The sequence below is a fragment of the Entelurus aequoreus genome, linkage group LG24 (assembly GCF_033978785.1).
Source record: "Entelurus aequoreus isolate RoL-2023_Sb linkage group LG24, RoL_Eaeq_v1.1, whole genome shotgun sequence".
Taxonomy (NCBI): domain Eukaryota; kingdom Metazoa; phylum Chordata; class Actinopteri; order Syngnathiformes; family Syngnathidae; genus Entelurus; species Entelurus aequoreus.
Genome location: NC_084754.1, coordinates 292,501 through 307,888, shown reverse-complemented (window position 1 = coordinate 307,888; position 15,388 = coordinate 292,501). Strand labels below are relative to the sequence as shown.

Here is a 15,388-nt window from a genome sequence, read left to right as displayed (position 1 = left end):
TTTGTGTAATATGAATCAATTAACATTTGGACATCATGAGACTAAGACAACACTTAACATTTGATCTAATGGGCACTAAACAGCCTGCCATAAACTCCTTGAGCTGATTGTCAACAAACATGGGGGTTTCTTTCATAGAGGACGCCTGCTGATAAAGAAGTTGGCCCAAAGCTAACTACAAAGAAAGGGAGGCGTTTGTACAGAGCAAAACATTTGCCAGCGATGACTAGGGTGCTAAAGCATTGTAATCTGTGATTTCATCATTGAAATTATTGAACTGGACAACCAGCCTTTTACCATAGTTGAAGATACCGGTTTTTGTCAGGACAAATCCACAGGCAGTTTGTGAAATCTACCTTTGAGTCTTGTTTACCTCCAGGTGTGCACAAACTACAGTTACCGGTAAATCAAAATTTAATAGATATATGTAAGTTATTGGCCTTAAAGCGGAACTGCACTTTTATTGGAATGTTTTCTATTGTTTACAATCGTTATAAAAGACATGACGATGGATTATTTTTTTATTGCATTCTGAATGTGATCAAAAGTCCGCTTACAATGGAGCCTATGGGAGACTCTTAATTCTGCCTAAAAAAAACCCTTAAAAAACATCCAAACACCTCCATTAGGGTTTTAAATACATGATGTAAGTATATATGTAATGTAGTAACAGGCACATTTATAATAACATTTATTATTTATGTTTTTGATCATTTTAGGCATAGGCAGCGCATTAATTTCAAATGCAAGTGCTTTTCGTGTCTTTCTCGTGGCTGTCAAAGTATCCCAATTTATCGGATTATATTCTCAGCAATCTACTTTTCAGGTGAGATGCATGATGATCTACAGTAAACTTCCAGGGAGCAAGGAACGAGGAAACAGCAGACCAAACGATGATGTAAACACAGGGACACACGGAAGTGATCACGTCGCCGCTATAAATAGTTTATCTGTGTTAGCGCTTATAATAACAATAGCACTAATACTTGGTTAATATTCAAGTCATGAAATGTAAATGAATATTGTTGCCGCTTTTTGAATGTGTTTTTGTCGCATTGTATGGGCAGAATAAAGGACCTACCATTGGCTCCGCTGTAAGCAGACTTTTATTTAGGTTTATTTAATATTTAGAATTTTTTTTTTTTTAAATCCATTAGTCGTCATGTGTTTCATATTGATTGTGAACGATAGGCCAAAAAAAAAAAAAAGCCCTTCCCCTCTAAGAAGCAGGAATTCATCGATATCGGCTTGAAAAAAACATATCGCGCATCCCTAATTTATTCCATATTTCTACCGGAAAATGCCACTCAGCCTGGTTGAGTTAAATATACCATATGCTGTCAAGGCCATTCTAATATTGACAATATTATCTTAAAGGGGACCTATTAGGCAACACCAACTTTTACTACATATTGGTACCTGTTTTTGTCGATCTGGGATCTGCATAAGTCCTGCAAATTTGAAATTGAGCCATAGAGGCATGGCGGGGATATTTATAAAACAATCTTGCCTTTCTTCATACTTTCTCTAAATGAGCTGTTTGGAATTTGCCCAGCTTGTGACGTCAGCGGATATCTCTATATATGGAAAAGAACTTCACGCGAGTCCGCCATTGTGGTCCGAAGTCATAGTCACAAAGTTCCTTTTTTGTCTCTATCCTCTGGTTGTGGGGCAGACTGGCTCCTACATGCACATGCATATGCATTCTCTGCTGTTGCCATTTCTAATACACAATAGCGTACAGTTCTAACATATCTGTCAGTAGACTCAATATGCAAGTGCTAAAAACCCCAACATGGCTGACGGGGAGAAGATGCAGTCGAAGTGGAGGTACGACAATAAGAACGCCCACAAAACAAAGCATTCTGAAAAGACAGTAACAAAGCCGCTTGAATATGGTTTGTAAAACAATCTATACAAATTTTTTACCAAACAACAACCATTACATGTTAATGTTACGTAGACCACAAGAAAGTTAAAATGTAGAAAAAAATACACAATATGACCCCATTAAAAAGGACCTATGATGATTTTCCTATTTTCTGGTAAATGGGTTCTACTTGTATAGCGCTTTTCTACCTTCAAGGTACTCAAAGCTCTTTGACACTATTTCCACATTCACACACTGATGGCGGGAGCTGCCATGCAAGGCCCTAACCACTGCCAATCAGGAGCAAGGGTGAAGTGTCTTGCTCAAGAACGTGTGACCAGGATGGCGGAAGCCAAGAATCGAACCAGAAACCCCTAGGTTGCTGGCACGGCCACTCTACCAACCAAGCCATGCCGTCCTTTTTCTGACTCATAAATGTTGTTACAATTTTGGATACCCTTGTTAAACAATGCCAAAGTGTCAAATAATAAGGTTCATGCATTTGGGTGTGAGCTTGCAACCTTGTGAATGCAGTGTTTTACAGTCTCTTTTTAAAAGTGGGCCATTTGTGACGTCACAGATTGACAGATGTACTATAGTTTACCTAAAATACTTAGTAACTGGTTGTTTAAACCAAATGAAAGATGCTTTAGTGAAAAATGACTCAATAATTTATTTGAAAGCTCATGACTGAAGTCTACCAGCATTGTGTTAGATGTGGATGGTTACAAATTAGTGACGGAAGAAAACTGATTACACACAGATTCATTTGTTACAAAACAATCATAACTTTACTAAATTCAAGTCATATCGCAGGCAGCATTTGCGGAGAGAAATATTCATGTAATTAAATCTAAATGATCTACAATCTATGTTGAACTGATTTGATTTTTTCAAATGTAGCATAATAAAGACTTTTCATAATTTAATTAGCTGCTTTAACTCTACCTGTGACATATTCGCAGTGCAGAGAATCAGACACCTAATCCTTAAAAAAAACACCATTATGTTGTGAAGTGCAAAAAGACTTGAATCCCAGTAAAAGACAGAAACAGATACGTGTGAATATTCCCATTGATACATGTCATTGTTCTCTCAGGGCAGTACATCGATCACAACTGGACTATTCAGTTTGTCTTAGAAGACATTTCATCTCTCATTTTAGCCTGCTTCATCCTCGTACGCTCACCTGGTGCCGGATCCAAAGTACAGTAATTATCCTCTCCAAGCATGGCGCTTCTTGTATTCAGAAAATTTATTTTCTACAAGAATATCCCCTTTTGTAGAGGACCGATAATTTGGATGCTTCACCAGGCTCTCAGACTAGAGCTGTCCTATTTAAGTCTGTGAGCATGATCTGATGAAGCATGCTCAAAAAAGAGGTGAAATGTCTTCTAACACAATCTTAACAATCCAGTTGAGCACAAGTCAATGTCCTCAAAAGAAAAATAGAAACCTGTGTGATGAAGAAAATAAATCTTACTGCAAACTTCAGTCCAGTAAAAAAATGAGTGTTGATGCGTCGTCAATCATCAGTTTTCATTGGCTCAGCCTCTGATTTCTTGAGTTTCCTCGCCTGTTTGTACTTGTCCACATACGCCTTGACCAGAATGCCCACCTTCACCGGGTTAATTTCCCTGCTCTTGCTGTGGCACACCTAGCGGAACAGGCAATTACTTCAAATTTAAAGTCTTAGCTCTAGACACGATATTGACAATGCACCTTAGAACGCACCTTCTGCACAGCTTTGCGTAGAATCTCTTTGTATTCTTCCTTGTTGATGTCCCTCTTCTGATAGAAAGGTTTGATTGCGAGTTTCACCTCTTCAACGGCTCTCTCCTGCATGTGAAGCTTCTTCAAATACTCCCCAGAGGCACCTTCGCTCTTGGAAGAATCACTGACCGAGCCAGGTTCACTTGTGTCCTACGACAGTCACGATAGTTCATGAAAAAAAGACCAACCTTGGGGGAGAGGGTGGGCTGTTACTGGCGATGGATCAAGTTTCGGCGGAAAGCTGTCCACAGATAAGTAGGCGTTCTTGGCAGTAGTCGCAAGAAGGATAAAACTTATTAATGCCATGAGCTGGATAATATGCTTTATGGTGACCAAACTCTGTTTTGTGTTTTAAACTGTCACAGTTATTACTTTTTAACATTGACTGGATATAACAGTTTAAAGTAAACAAATCATTGATTATGTTAATCCAGCTGTTACATTATGCATGTAATGATGTCAGTATCAGTTTCATTTCATCTGAAACGCCATCACTTTCAGGTTTCCCTTGTGGCCACAAGCTGTTGCTACATCAACGTTCTGTAACAACACTGCCACTTGCTGTTGGTTCAGTGACCCTACATGTTAAATTATTGACAAACAGGTTGAAATTTTGTTTACAAAATTTAGAAATATGAACAATAACAATCCTATTTTTTCATGAAACTCCTCAAAATTAACTTCACTTCAGTTACAGAGGTACCTCCAGTTACCACCCTAATTTTTTCAACAGCAAACATTGTAAACATGGATAATTGGTTCTAGACTCGACAATAGTACCTGTTATAGTAAATGTTTGTAATCTGTGCACACTTAAAATACAATATAAAGTCATTTATAAAACAGAAAAATAATAATTAGGCATAAAATATGATCATAAAGTTTAAAGAAATACTAAAAATACAATGGAATCTCGATTTGCGATACTGCAGACCGAATAAAAATATGCTTCCGTGTACAAACGTTTTATCTACCCATTGTGTGCCTGGAAGCACAGCCATTGTAGGCAGGCTGATCGATCTACGGTGCTCACTGCTTATTTAGTCAGAACAATTTGCTACAATGCTACTTTGTGTGAGTTTTTAAGTGTTTTTTTTAGCCTTTTTACAAAAATGTTTCTAGTTTTTGCTAGCTCAATATGACTCCAAAGAAAGCAATGGCCAAGCAGTGTGTTATTTGAAACATTCAGGAAGTACTTACAGCGATGTTGAATAGGGATGTATATTGTCTTGTTTTTTTGCAGCGGTACCTGAATGAATGTGACAGCGTGCGCTTGTCATAATTAGAATGGTCAGCTGGATAAAACAAAAAGTATCGATAGCCGTCTTATTAGTCCAGAATTTTAACAGTCCTCTTGGACTGACTTAATTTGGAACCAATACCAAAAAATACCAGTACTTGGTATATACCCCTATTGTCGACACTGCCGTCCTACCTTACCGCCCCCAGCAGACAAAAAAAGTCAAACCAACAAGGTAAAATGGAGTTTATTTTTTATTTCTAACATTTTAGCGACCTGGCTGTTAAAGTTCAGGGGTTTTGTGGTTTCAAACCGTGAGGGGACCACAAGGCTAGTGTGTGCGTGTGTGTGTGTGTGTGTGTGCGTGCATGCGTTCACGTAAGGAAAACAATTCAGTTAGTTGTTGTTGTTTTGGCTTTGTTAATAAAGAGATAGTTGATCCTTCACCGCCTTGTTATGTTTTTTTGGTATACAGTACTCTGTATAGCACTTTATATTGTGTTCCAAGTGTTCAAACCTTTACTAAAATATGGCATTCTGTCGAGGCCGATACCCATTAATCATGTTTACATTGGTTCTTAAAGAGAAATTTCTAAATTAATTACTTACCGGTACTCATTGTCTATTTGTTTATTTTCTGATATACTGATTAAATTACTGATTTAATTATCTATTTAGAGTGAGTAGTAACAAATGTGTTAGTAATTGCTATAATACAAAAAGGGGTAATATTAAATAAGCTCTGCTTCTTCCTACTCTTTTTCGGACATGCTCTAATGAGAAACTGTAATTATGTGATGTATCAATTGTATGCTTGTTCGGAATAGACTAACACCATAACCATAACCACTGTAATGGTAAAACCTACTGCTTTATCTAAAGAGGAACCTAGCACAAACAACTGTTCTCCCGTTAAGCACACATTTACTCCATCTTAAAAAAAAAGGATGAAAGAGCAGGTTTAGCGTTTGTGAGTTTGTGAAGGCACCTCGTTCGACAATAGGGAGGTTTGGTTGTTACTGGTGTGGAAAGTGACAGAGAAACGTGTGCGCTAGTTTACACATATGTTGTTAGAATGGAGCACTACTGCTTGCATGTTAATGTTGGTATTAAAGTTCAAAAGGAGTGTGACTCTATTGAGACGCTACAAAATCATACGCTGCCTACTGCACCCCGTCTGACGAGAGCTCCTGTATTGCCGCTGAGCAACACTGAGTCTGCACCAAATTAATGCCGGGCATACGACACAGGAATGTTTGGATCCGGGGACTAGCTTTGCATGAGGAAGCTTGTTTTTGTTTAGGTGTTGGTTCATAGTTGGGAAAGTTTAAAAACTTGGTAACTGGAGGTACCACAATTGTTTACTACAATTCCATTGTGGTGGTGTATATTAGCAAACAGGTCCCTACCTGAGTGGTGGTCTGTTTAGTGGACGAGGGTCTCCGAGCCGCTTCCTGCTTCAGCTTTAATTTATACCGTGCAAGCTCTGAAAGAAGGAATGGTAAACAAAATTGAACAGATGCATATGAAGCATAATGTAAAGATAAGAAATCAACACCTACTGCTTGCAGACTTGTCTGGTTGTGATCCATCAGGTTCTTGAATATTCCAGGTCACCCTCTTCCCTTGAATCTTAGCTTTGGCTCCTAATGGAGGCGGCACCTGCTCTGCCTCAATCCTCCCTTCTTGTCTGTTGTCTTCCTGTTTGACAATGGGACCAATGTCTTTGGTGTGCTCGGGCTTCACACCGTCCAGGTTGTGATGATCAACATCCATGGTGACGTCCTCATCCGGTTCAGGGGCCTGCTTGATGGGGACTTTAAATCCAACTGTGTTTGCCTTAACATCGAGATGAGAGTGGTTCGGTGAATCCTGGTGAGAGCCTGCTGTGTGATGTGAGGTGACAGGCAATTCGAACGACGTCGGCTCCACTTTTATTTTAGTAGATTCACAAATGTCTTCTGTTTTTACGGTTTGGCATAACTTAATGTCAACAGGCTTTTTTTTAATACTTTCTGTCTTATTCGTTTGGCATAACTTTATGTCAACAGGCTCTTTCTTGACGCTTTCTGTCTCAATCGTTTGGCATAACTTCATGTCAACAGGCTTATTTTTGATACTTTCTGTCTTAACCGTTTGACATAACTTTATATCAACAAGCTCTCTTTTGACGCTTTCTGTCTTAATCGCTTGGCATAACTTCATGTCAACAGGCTTATTTTTGATACTTTCTGTCTTAAGCGTTTGACACAACTTTACATCAACAGGCTCTCTTTTGACGCTTTCTGTCTTAATCGTTTGACATAACTCTATGTCAACAGGCTCTTTTTTGAGGCTTTGGTTACAGATGTTCAAAGTTGTATCTTCTTTCTTGATGTGTTTAGTGATGGAAGAATGTTCAAACATATCGATGGATTGCTGCCCTTTTTTTTTTATTTCTGTCTTGACTTCTGTAAATGAGGATGTACTGTCTGCCCTGTCACTCTTCATTGCTGCAATGGTAGAATCCAACACATCTTTTTTGACATGTGCAATCTTATCCTCTTTTACAGAAGCGTGAAAATCATTGCTCTCCTTTTTCATGTCCCTTCGGAATTTCGAGGTGTTTATTTTGGACAAATCCTCTGCTTTCCTTCTCTCTCTTGAGTTTGATCTTGATCTGGGTCTCCGATTGTCTTTCGATCGAAACTCCAACTTACGATGTTGCGGTTGTGTGTGCTCTTTCCTCCTTTCCTTGGATCTGGAGTTGGATCGTGATGTTGACAGGGATCTGGAGCGTGAGCGCCAACGTCTCCGGTCCTTCGATCTACCTCTGGACCGTGATCTCGATCTAGATCGACCACGTCTGTTGTCTTTCGACACTCTTCTTCTCTCTCGGCCACTCTCGCTATTGTCCGTTCTTTTGTCGCTCCTTTGTTTAAGTTTCTTTCTTCTTGAGCGCTCTCTGCTGCTGGAGCTGGAACCAGACCTTCAGACAACGATAGAGGTAAAATGAGTACAGTGGTACCTCTGTTTTTGTTAGTCATCCGTTACAAAAGGTCAGACAAAAACTGACTAATACAAAAACTGAAGTCATTTCTCCCTAAAAAAGAATGTATTATAATTTCTGGACTGTAAGACGCAAATTTTTTGCCCACGCTTTAATCCCTGCGCTTTATACAATGCTGCGGCTAATTTTTGAATTTTTCTGGGTATACAATCTTCACATGCCACAAATAAAAGTTGCCTCGTCACACCAGACCAATGAAATTGCTTAACGGGTCATCGTGGACTAATGAATCGTTTTACATTCAATCAAACGCTTTCACACAATCCATCAGTCAGCCATTTGGCGCGTAGTGCTAAATGCACTCGACGCAGCTCCAAAACCGATGAAGATTGACTCGACCTTCGAAAAAGAAAAAACCTGCTGCACGGAACGAAAATTCACAACTATTAACGGGCCCCGAAAGACGACCGCCATTCACAGAAGAAGACGACCCAAGCAGACACAGCACAAGAAGGACTAAGCCATCGCTCAATGACCTCTACGGTAGACTAATGTATGCGGTGTTACAGGGGCTGTCTTATATTTATGAATGAACACAAGCACCTTTGTCCAGGTAGTGTTACTGTCGCTCATGTGCAAATGTGCAGTTGGTCCTATAGTGACAGGCTACAGACACAAACGAGTCACACAGAAGACAAACAGCACGCTGGCCCTCTTGATGGGACATTTGAGTTAAAAAAACCATGGCAGGACAACAATCGACTTACATTAAGTATTATGCACACTGCAGGAAGGAGTTCTCTTTTCATTGAAGCACTTCTATTTTAAAATACTACATTAAAAACACAAAAGCAGTAACAAGTCCATATTGTTGTGATAGATATTTGTTCAGAAAAGTTCCATGTTATTGACAGCTACAAATCAAGCCAGAAATCTTGGTGTAATTATTGACTCAGACCTGAACTTCAACAAACATTTAAAGTTAATCAACAAATCTGGCTATTACAGTCTGAAAAATATAGCTAGAATTAAGGGGTTTCTGGCTAAACAAGACATGCAAAAACGTATTCATGCATTAATTTTTAGTAGGTTAGATTATTACAATGGCATTTTTACAGGTCTTAACAAAAAATCAATCAGCCATCTGCAGCTGAGCCAAAATGTTGCCGCCACAGTCCTTACAAACAATAGGAAACTGACAATATCACTACACTGGCTTCCTGTGAGTCAAATGATATATTTTAAATTGTTACTGCTAGTCTTTAAAGCACTGAATGGTCCAGGCCCAAAATACATGCTTGATCTATTAGTTCCCTATAAAGCATCCAGACCCCTGAAGTTGTCAAGAACTGGTTTGTTTTGTGTCCCAAGAACAAGAACCAAACAAGATCAGGGAGCATTCGGTTATTATGCTCCTAACCTATGGAACAAACTTCCCGCCGATCTGAGGGTCTGCTGAAACTGTCAGTACTAAATTAAATACCTACTTGCTGTATTCTATTGCTCTTCATTTTAAACTACAAAATGCTGACAATGTGCTTTTTGATTATATATTTCCATTATCATTTTCTCTTTGCCTTTCTCTCCCCTTCACTATACTGTAACCCTTTATTTCATTGTAGTATATTATTGTTGTTTTTAATGTTTTTCCACTTTTTAATCGACTGTTTTCACTTTTTTTAGTAGTGTCATGTTGCTTTTAATGTTTGTATAAGGCACTTTGAATTACTTACCTTGCCTAGAAAAACACACATGTTTCTGCTAACATGAAAATTATGTTAAAGGTATTTAGTAGACACGTTAAGTGCATATTTATTCTAGGGCTGCAACGATTAATCGATTAATTTGATTAATTCAATTAGAAAAAGGCTTGCTTTGTTCGAACATTATTGTGCAGAACAATATGCAGGCAAACAGACTAATTTGTAAGGCAAAGTGTTTGGCCGTACCATAACATCATACGAAAAACAGGGCATACATGTTTTGTTGAAAAACAGAATCAAACAAAATGTTAATTGCCTGAAAAGCAAATAGCAGTGTAGTTTGTGAAATGTTAAAAAGTTGCTGATGAAAGCTTATTATTGTCACTTTACCTGGACTTCTGTTTTCTCTTTCTGTGAATCCTCTCAGGAGAACTGGACGACGCACTTTCTGATAAAGAACGCGTCCTCCTCTCTTGGGACCTTGACCGCCTCGAAGCCCTGTCTCTGTCCATTTTCTTCTGCCTGTCACCCTTGCTGGATTCATGATGGTCTTTAGTCTTGCCTCCGTCTGACTCTGCAGTGCTTGAACTAAAGGACTGCTGTTTAGATGGAACTGGGGTGGAGGGGTTCTCTTCACTGGCCAAATCTCTTTGTGAACACCTGGAATCAGATTTAATTTCCTCCTTTGGTTTCCTTTTGACAGAATGTAAGCCCGAGCCTGAATAATCTGTCTTTTTGTCAGGGTTTGGACTAACAGCCTTCTGTCCACCTTCCTCCTCTGTCTTGATATTGTCCAGGCTGTGATGAACAGGCACAGAAATGTCTGGTGTCTCCGAACTGGAATCATTTCTCACACCGTGTCCAGAAATTGCGTCTTCACCTAAATTCACAAGCCCTTGCTCTATCTTTACCATGATGTCACTCAATGCTGCTCGATTGTCAGTTTTTGAATCGACCAACACATTGTTTTTTTCTACTTTAACAACTTCTGAAAAGCTGCTAGCCACTTCTGGTAAAGTCTGTAAATTAGCAATCCTTGTTTTTTCCTGTGAGATTACATTTTCCTGTGTTTGGATTTTAACTCCAACCAACTTCTGCTTACTTTGCGCTACATCTCGATTGAACACTGAGCTGGGAAGTGTGTTTAATTGGTGGAAGCTGCTGCCCAAGCGCTCACCTTCATTGTCCGAGCTGCTTGAGTCTGACGCAGTGGGATTAAAGGGGTCATAAATATCATTTGACTCCTCATTGTTACTTGCAGCTGTGCGTGATGCCAACAGCTTCTCTTTATCTCTGTGAAGCTGTCTTTTTCTTGTCTCATCACTCTTTTTTCTCATGTCATTCTTAACGCTGCTTCCACTTGTGGATGATGATGGGAGGCTGAGTCGTCTTGAATGCCACGAATTCCCACTGGAGTTGATGCGGAAGCTTACTGATGATGAAGATGGGGAGGATACTGATGAATTACACAATTGGGATCCAGTGGAGGAGGAAAAAGAGAATGAATTGGAGAAGGCTTGCGAAGTTCCTTGTCTTTGCGCCTGAGAACCAGTGCTGCTTTGCTGTGGGACAACATGATGCTTCCTGTTCTCGTCCCCTGCAAAGCTAATCAAAGCAGTCTCAGGCATGCCAGAAGTATTATTCCTGGTGGGAGATTTATCGTTGTGTTCAATATTACTACTGTGATGCTTTGCTACATCGCTGCTTTCCCGCTTGATTTTTGGTATCCTTGGTAGGATGGACACATCAACCCACATGGGCTTTGTAGGAGCTTTTGTAGGTTGGGATTGTGGGAGAAGTGTTTTGTTCTTGGAGTCTTGGTTAGGGTGCCTGGATGAGGATGCAGCTTCCCTGGAGCCCTCATCGACTCTCTGAACACCAAAAGAGGGAGAAGGTCTGTTTGTACGTGGCTGCTGAATACGCAAATGACCTCTAGGGGGCAAATCACGATGTTGAGAAGGCTCTGTATGGTTGACAGATGAGGGTCCTCGAGAAGAACTCTGGTAGAATGGTCCAAGTGGATCACTGCTGTGGTGATTGGACAAAGGTTCTTCAACGAAGGGTGTAATGTCAGCCTGAGCAATGGATTCTTCTGCGCTACTGCTCCTTCTTAAACCTGTTTTCAGAGCAGACATCCTTGCTGTAAGAGAAGTTGAATCACAAACAAACGTGGAATAATTAAACACAAAATATGGTTGCGGGATGTAGATGATACAATATATAAATTATATACATTTGGCGGACTATAGAGCTTTTAATACTATCGTTTTATTGTAATAATGCATATTGATGACAGATTCCAGCTGTGTCCTGGAAATTTGACAGCGACAAACGCATCCTCATCACACTGTAGCATTCTCGCTAGCCCCGCCACAGTGAAAAAGCCGCTTCTAAGTCAGCGATATTCACCTCCATGGTGCAATGGAAGCGAGGCACACACGCTAGTGATCACGTCGCCGCTATAAATAGTTAGTCTGCGTTACCCTTACAATTACAATTTCACTAATACTTGGTTAATATTCAAGACACAAAATGTAAATGGAGTATAGTTGGCGCATTTTGGATGTTTTTTATTGGGTTTTATGGGCAGAATAGAAGACCTCCCATTGGCTCCGCTGTGAGCAGACTAGAATGTGTAAAAAAAAATACATTAGTTGTCATGTCTTTCATAATGATTGTGAATGACAGGCAAAATTCTATGTCTTTATGCATAAAGTGCAGTTCCCCTTTAACAAGTAGATTAATAAAAGTTTTGACAAAATACAACCGTAAATGATGCAATATGTTATTGCCAGTTAAGAGCCTTTGTAACCCGTTTTGAAATGGTTCTTTTATCATTTACAAACTAAATAATATGAATTTTACTATTTTAGGCCATATCACCCATTCCTAATACACAATGGAAGTGGGAAATAAGTGGGAAAAGTGGGAAATAAGTCGAAATATTTTTAATCTAATAATTTGTCACACAGTTGCGTGTATTAATTAGAAGTTTGAATAGTCTGTGCGCTGCACCAATGCCCACTTTAGATGGGCCTATTAAATAAGTGGTAAAGGCAGAACACCTACTTGGAAAGCGGTTTTCCATTTCAATAAAAGATCTGACCAATCTAAATTTAGGACTAGATCTGACCAATCTAAGTCTATGAGCATGAACTGATGAAGGCAAAACGTCTTCTGAGACAAACCAAACCAAACAGTCCAGTTGCGATCGATTGAATGCACTAAGAATAGTAAGACAAGTTCTGACTTTTGGCTCTTTGATTAAAACTCTTACTTGATTCAGAGGCTTTCAGAGAACCATCACGATTGATGACAACATTAGAGCTGTCCATCAAGAGCAAGCTTTGCCCAGACAGGATGCTGCCCAACAGGTCAGGCACTGGCGCTGCCTCCACAACACCGCCAGTTTGGGTAACGTCCACACCGCGTCTGGGGTAACACACATAGTATTTTAGCACTTGTATCTCGGCCTGGGAGGGTAGTCAATAAATCAATGAATCGAATTATAAATGGAAGGGAACTTGATAACTTTGCCTGCGTCAATAAATTGCAATGTTTGTGTTTGTTTTCTTTGTCTCTCGCTTTCCAACAGGTGCAAGAGAGTTCACTCTTTGCATCGCTTTCAGCATCTGAACCCAATTGGTTAACAGCAGAAATAAATCAACACAGTGAATCCTCTTGTCAGTTATCCATAATCTTTGTCTCGTGGGCTGAGGCAGGACCACTAGTTTACACACACAAGATGCACACACAGAGGCTCTAGGTCGCTAGTAGCTAATCACTAGGGAAAAGCACAGTAAAGTAACAACTTTTAGGGGGAAAAAAGATGATTGTAAAGCTTCATGTCCTGAGTGGGAATATTTCGGCTTAAAAAACTGAATGAGCAAGATGAGCCTATCAACACGTACGAATGAACCAGTATGCAGAAAATGTTGGAAAGTGATTGCAACAAAAAAACAACAAAAAGATCCGACCCAGTTTTTCCAACTGGGGAAAAACATTCAAGATGTTCAATATTTATTGAAATTAAATTTTTCCTCAGAGATTGAGAGTCCATTTCAAGACCTTCTGATTACATTGTAAAACATACCAAGTAGAAATAAGAGTTTATTGCGTTTGAAAGGGTAACTTACCATTATTATGATTATTATCAATATTTAATAGTAATTTGGTCTCCAAATAATGCTGACAAATAATGGTTATCAGCAAAATTTGTTATCGGCCTATTGTTATCAATGTTCTATTTGGTTATATGCCATTCCATAGTTTTACTACATGTATTAAAAAAAATACATCAAAGAATTACAATAATTAACAAAAAATCATTTTCCGAGACAATTCATGTGTATCACATCATAAGGATGTACAGTCTGAAAAGCTTAATAAGCCAAAGTCAGTATGAAATTTCACCTTGAAAGGCTTGCACCCACAGGTCGGGCAACAGGCTGGTGAGAGCGAAAAGCAGAATGAGAGATCCCTCGTCTCTTGGCCTCCAACAATGACGTGACACTTTCTTGGTGCTCATTTTCATCTCTGCCACAAATGAATTATTATTAAATATTATATTATATCGTATTATATAAACATTATTATGGTGTGTGACACACTATGAAGAACCAGCTATCATACAAATCTACAAAGGGGTCCAGGTCAAAAGGATCCCCGTGGATCGAAAGCGATGCAGCTCCGATGTCAGCTCGCATGCTGCTTAGCGTGTGCTCTGACGGCCGACATACTGTAGGAAGTGAACAGTTCTTCTTGTCCTTCGACAGACCGAGACTGCTGGCAATGCGGCTATGGGCGGTGGCTACCTTTTTCCCCACCTTGTGACAAAGCATAACAACAAAACGAGACAGTCATTTCATATTGCACTGAAGTGGAAGGCTCAAAATTGACGCTAAAGAGACTCACCAGAGTTTTTCTGGATTTAGTCCTCCTCCTAACTTTACGTCTCCGCTTAACTCGTGAATTACCTTTTTTCCCCTTAGCAGAGGATGCCTTCTTTCTGCGTGTTCCTGTACAGTAAATCATCAATGTCTTTGCTTGTCACAAACACTCTTAACCCTAGTGCAACCCTTGGGCCTAAAACGGGCATTACATGCAGTGTTTCCCACACATTCATTTATTTGTGGCGGCCCGCCACGAAAGAATTACGTCCGCCACAAATACTTTTTTTTTTTTTGTTTGTTTTTTGTCCTGTCCAGCTTCTCAGGCAAATCTTATAGTTGATGTAGATGCCCATATAGGCTGTTCAGATTTACTTTACAAAAGAGAAGTGTAGGATACTTCTCTTGTTGCCTTATTTGTATTTGACCACTACTGTTTTCTGTTTATTTCTTACTGACTGTGGCAGGACACCTCTGCCTCTTTTTCACTTTGTGTTGCTGGTAAATAATATGGTTGTAGTAGTAGGCTAAAGTTAAATTATTTAGTATGCACTAATTAAAGGGGCAGAGCTTTAAGAGACATTTTAGCTTTTATATTTTATAAGATATATTTTTTGTAAGAACCACAATTAATAAATATATTTCAGTGAATAACTTATTGTTCAAACCGTATATAAATATGTACATAAAGTGTTGTAATTATATTGTAAAATGGATGGATGGATGGATGGACGTTTAAAACAAAACTGTTATTATTAATTAGTAAGTATACATTTTTTGAGCCTTTTTAGAGAAAATCATATCATTGTAGTAAATTATGCAAATTCCTCGATGATGTCATGCTGACCACGCCCATAGCCACGCCCCCACCACCACAGGTATCTTGGCAGTTTATGGGAAACACTGACATGTGTTACTTAATAT

General features: G+C 39.3%; 1 protein-coding gene across 4 annotated transcripts in view; it reads right to left on the bottom strand.

The window, feature by feature from the left end:
* Window positions 1-2,527: 2,527 nt before the first annotated feature.
* The window catches only part of LOC133641832 (PHD and RING finger domain-containing protein 1-like), a 34,192-nt gene continuing 21,331 nt past the window's right edge, over window positions 2,528-15,388 (bottom strand). For 2 of the 4 annotated variants that reach the window (XM_062035879.1, XM_062035882.1), the window contains exons 12-20: window positions 14,490-14,593; window positions 14,208-14,401; window positions 13,989-14,111; window positions 12,853-13,007; window positions 9,966-11,715; window positions 6,446-7,851; window positions 6,293-6,369; window positions 3,605-3,793; window positions 2,528-3,527 (exon numbers count right to left, since the gene is read on the bottom strand). In XM_062035879.1, coding sequence (XP_061891863.1) covers window positions 3,396-3,527; window positions 3,605-3,793; window positions 6,293-6,369; window positions 6,446-7,851; window positions 9,966-11,715; window positions 12,853-13,007; window positions 13,989-14,111; window positions 14,208-14,401; window positions 14,490-14,593 — 4,130 coding nt within the window. In that variant the 3' untranslated portion in view covers window positions 2,528-3,395. Of the gene's footprint in view, window positions 3,528-3,604; window positions 3,832-6,292; window positions 6,370-6,445; window positions 7,852-9,965; window positions 11,716-12,852; window positions 13,008-13,988; window positions 14,112-14,207; window positions 14,402-14,489; window positions 14,594-15,388 lie in introns of all 4 variants that reach the window. The other 2 variants (XM_062035883.1, XR_009824342.1) reach the window with 2 other exon arrangements.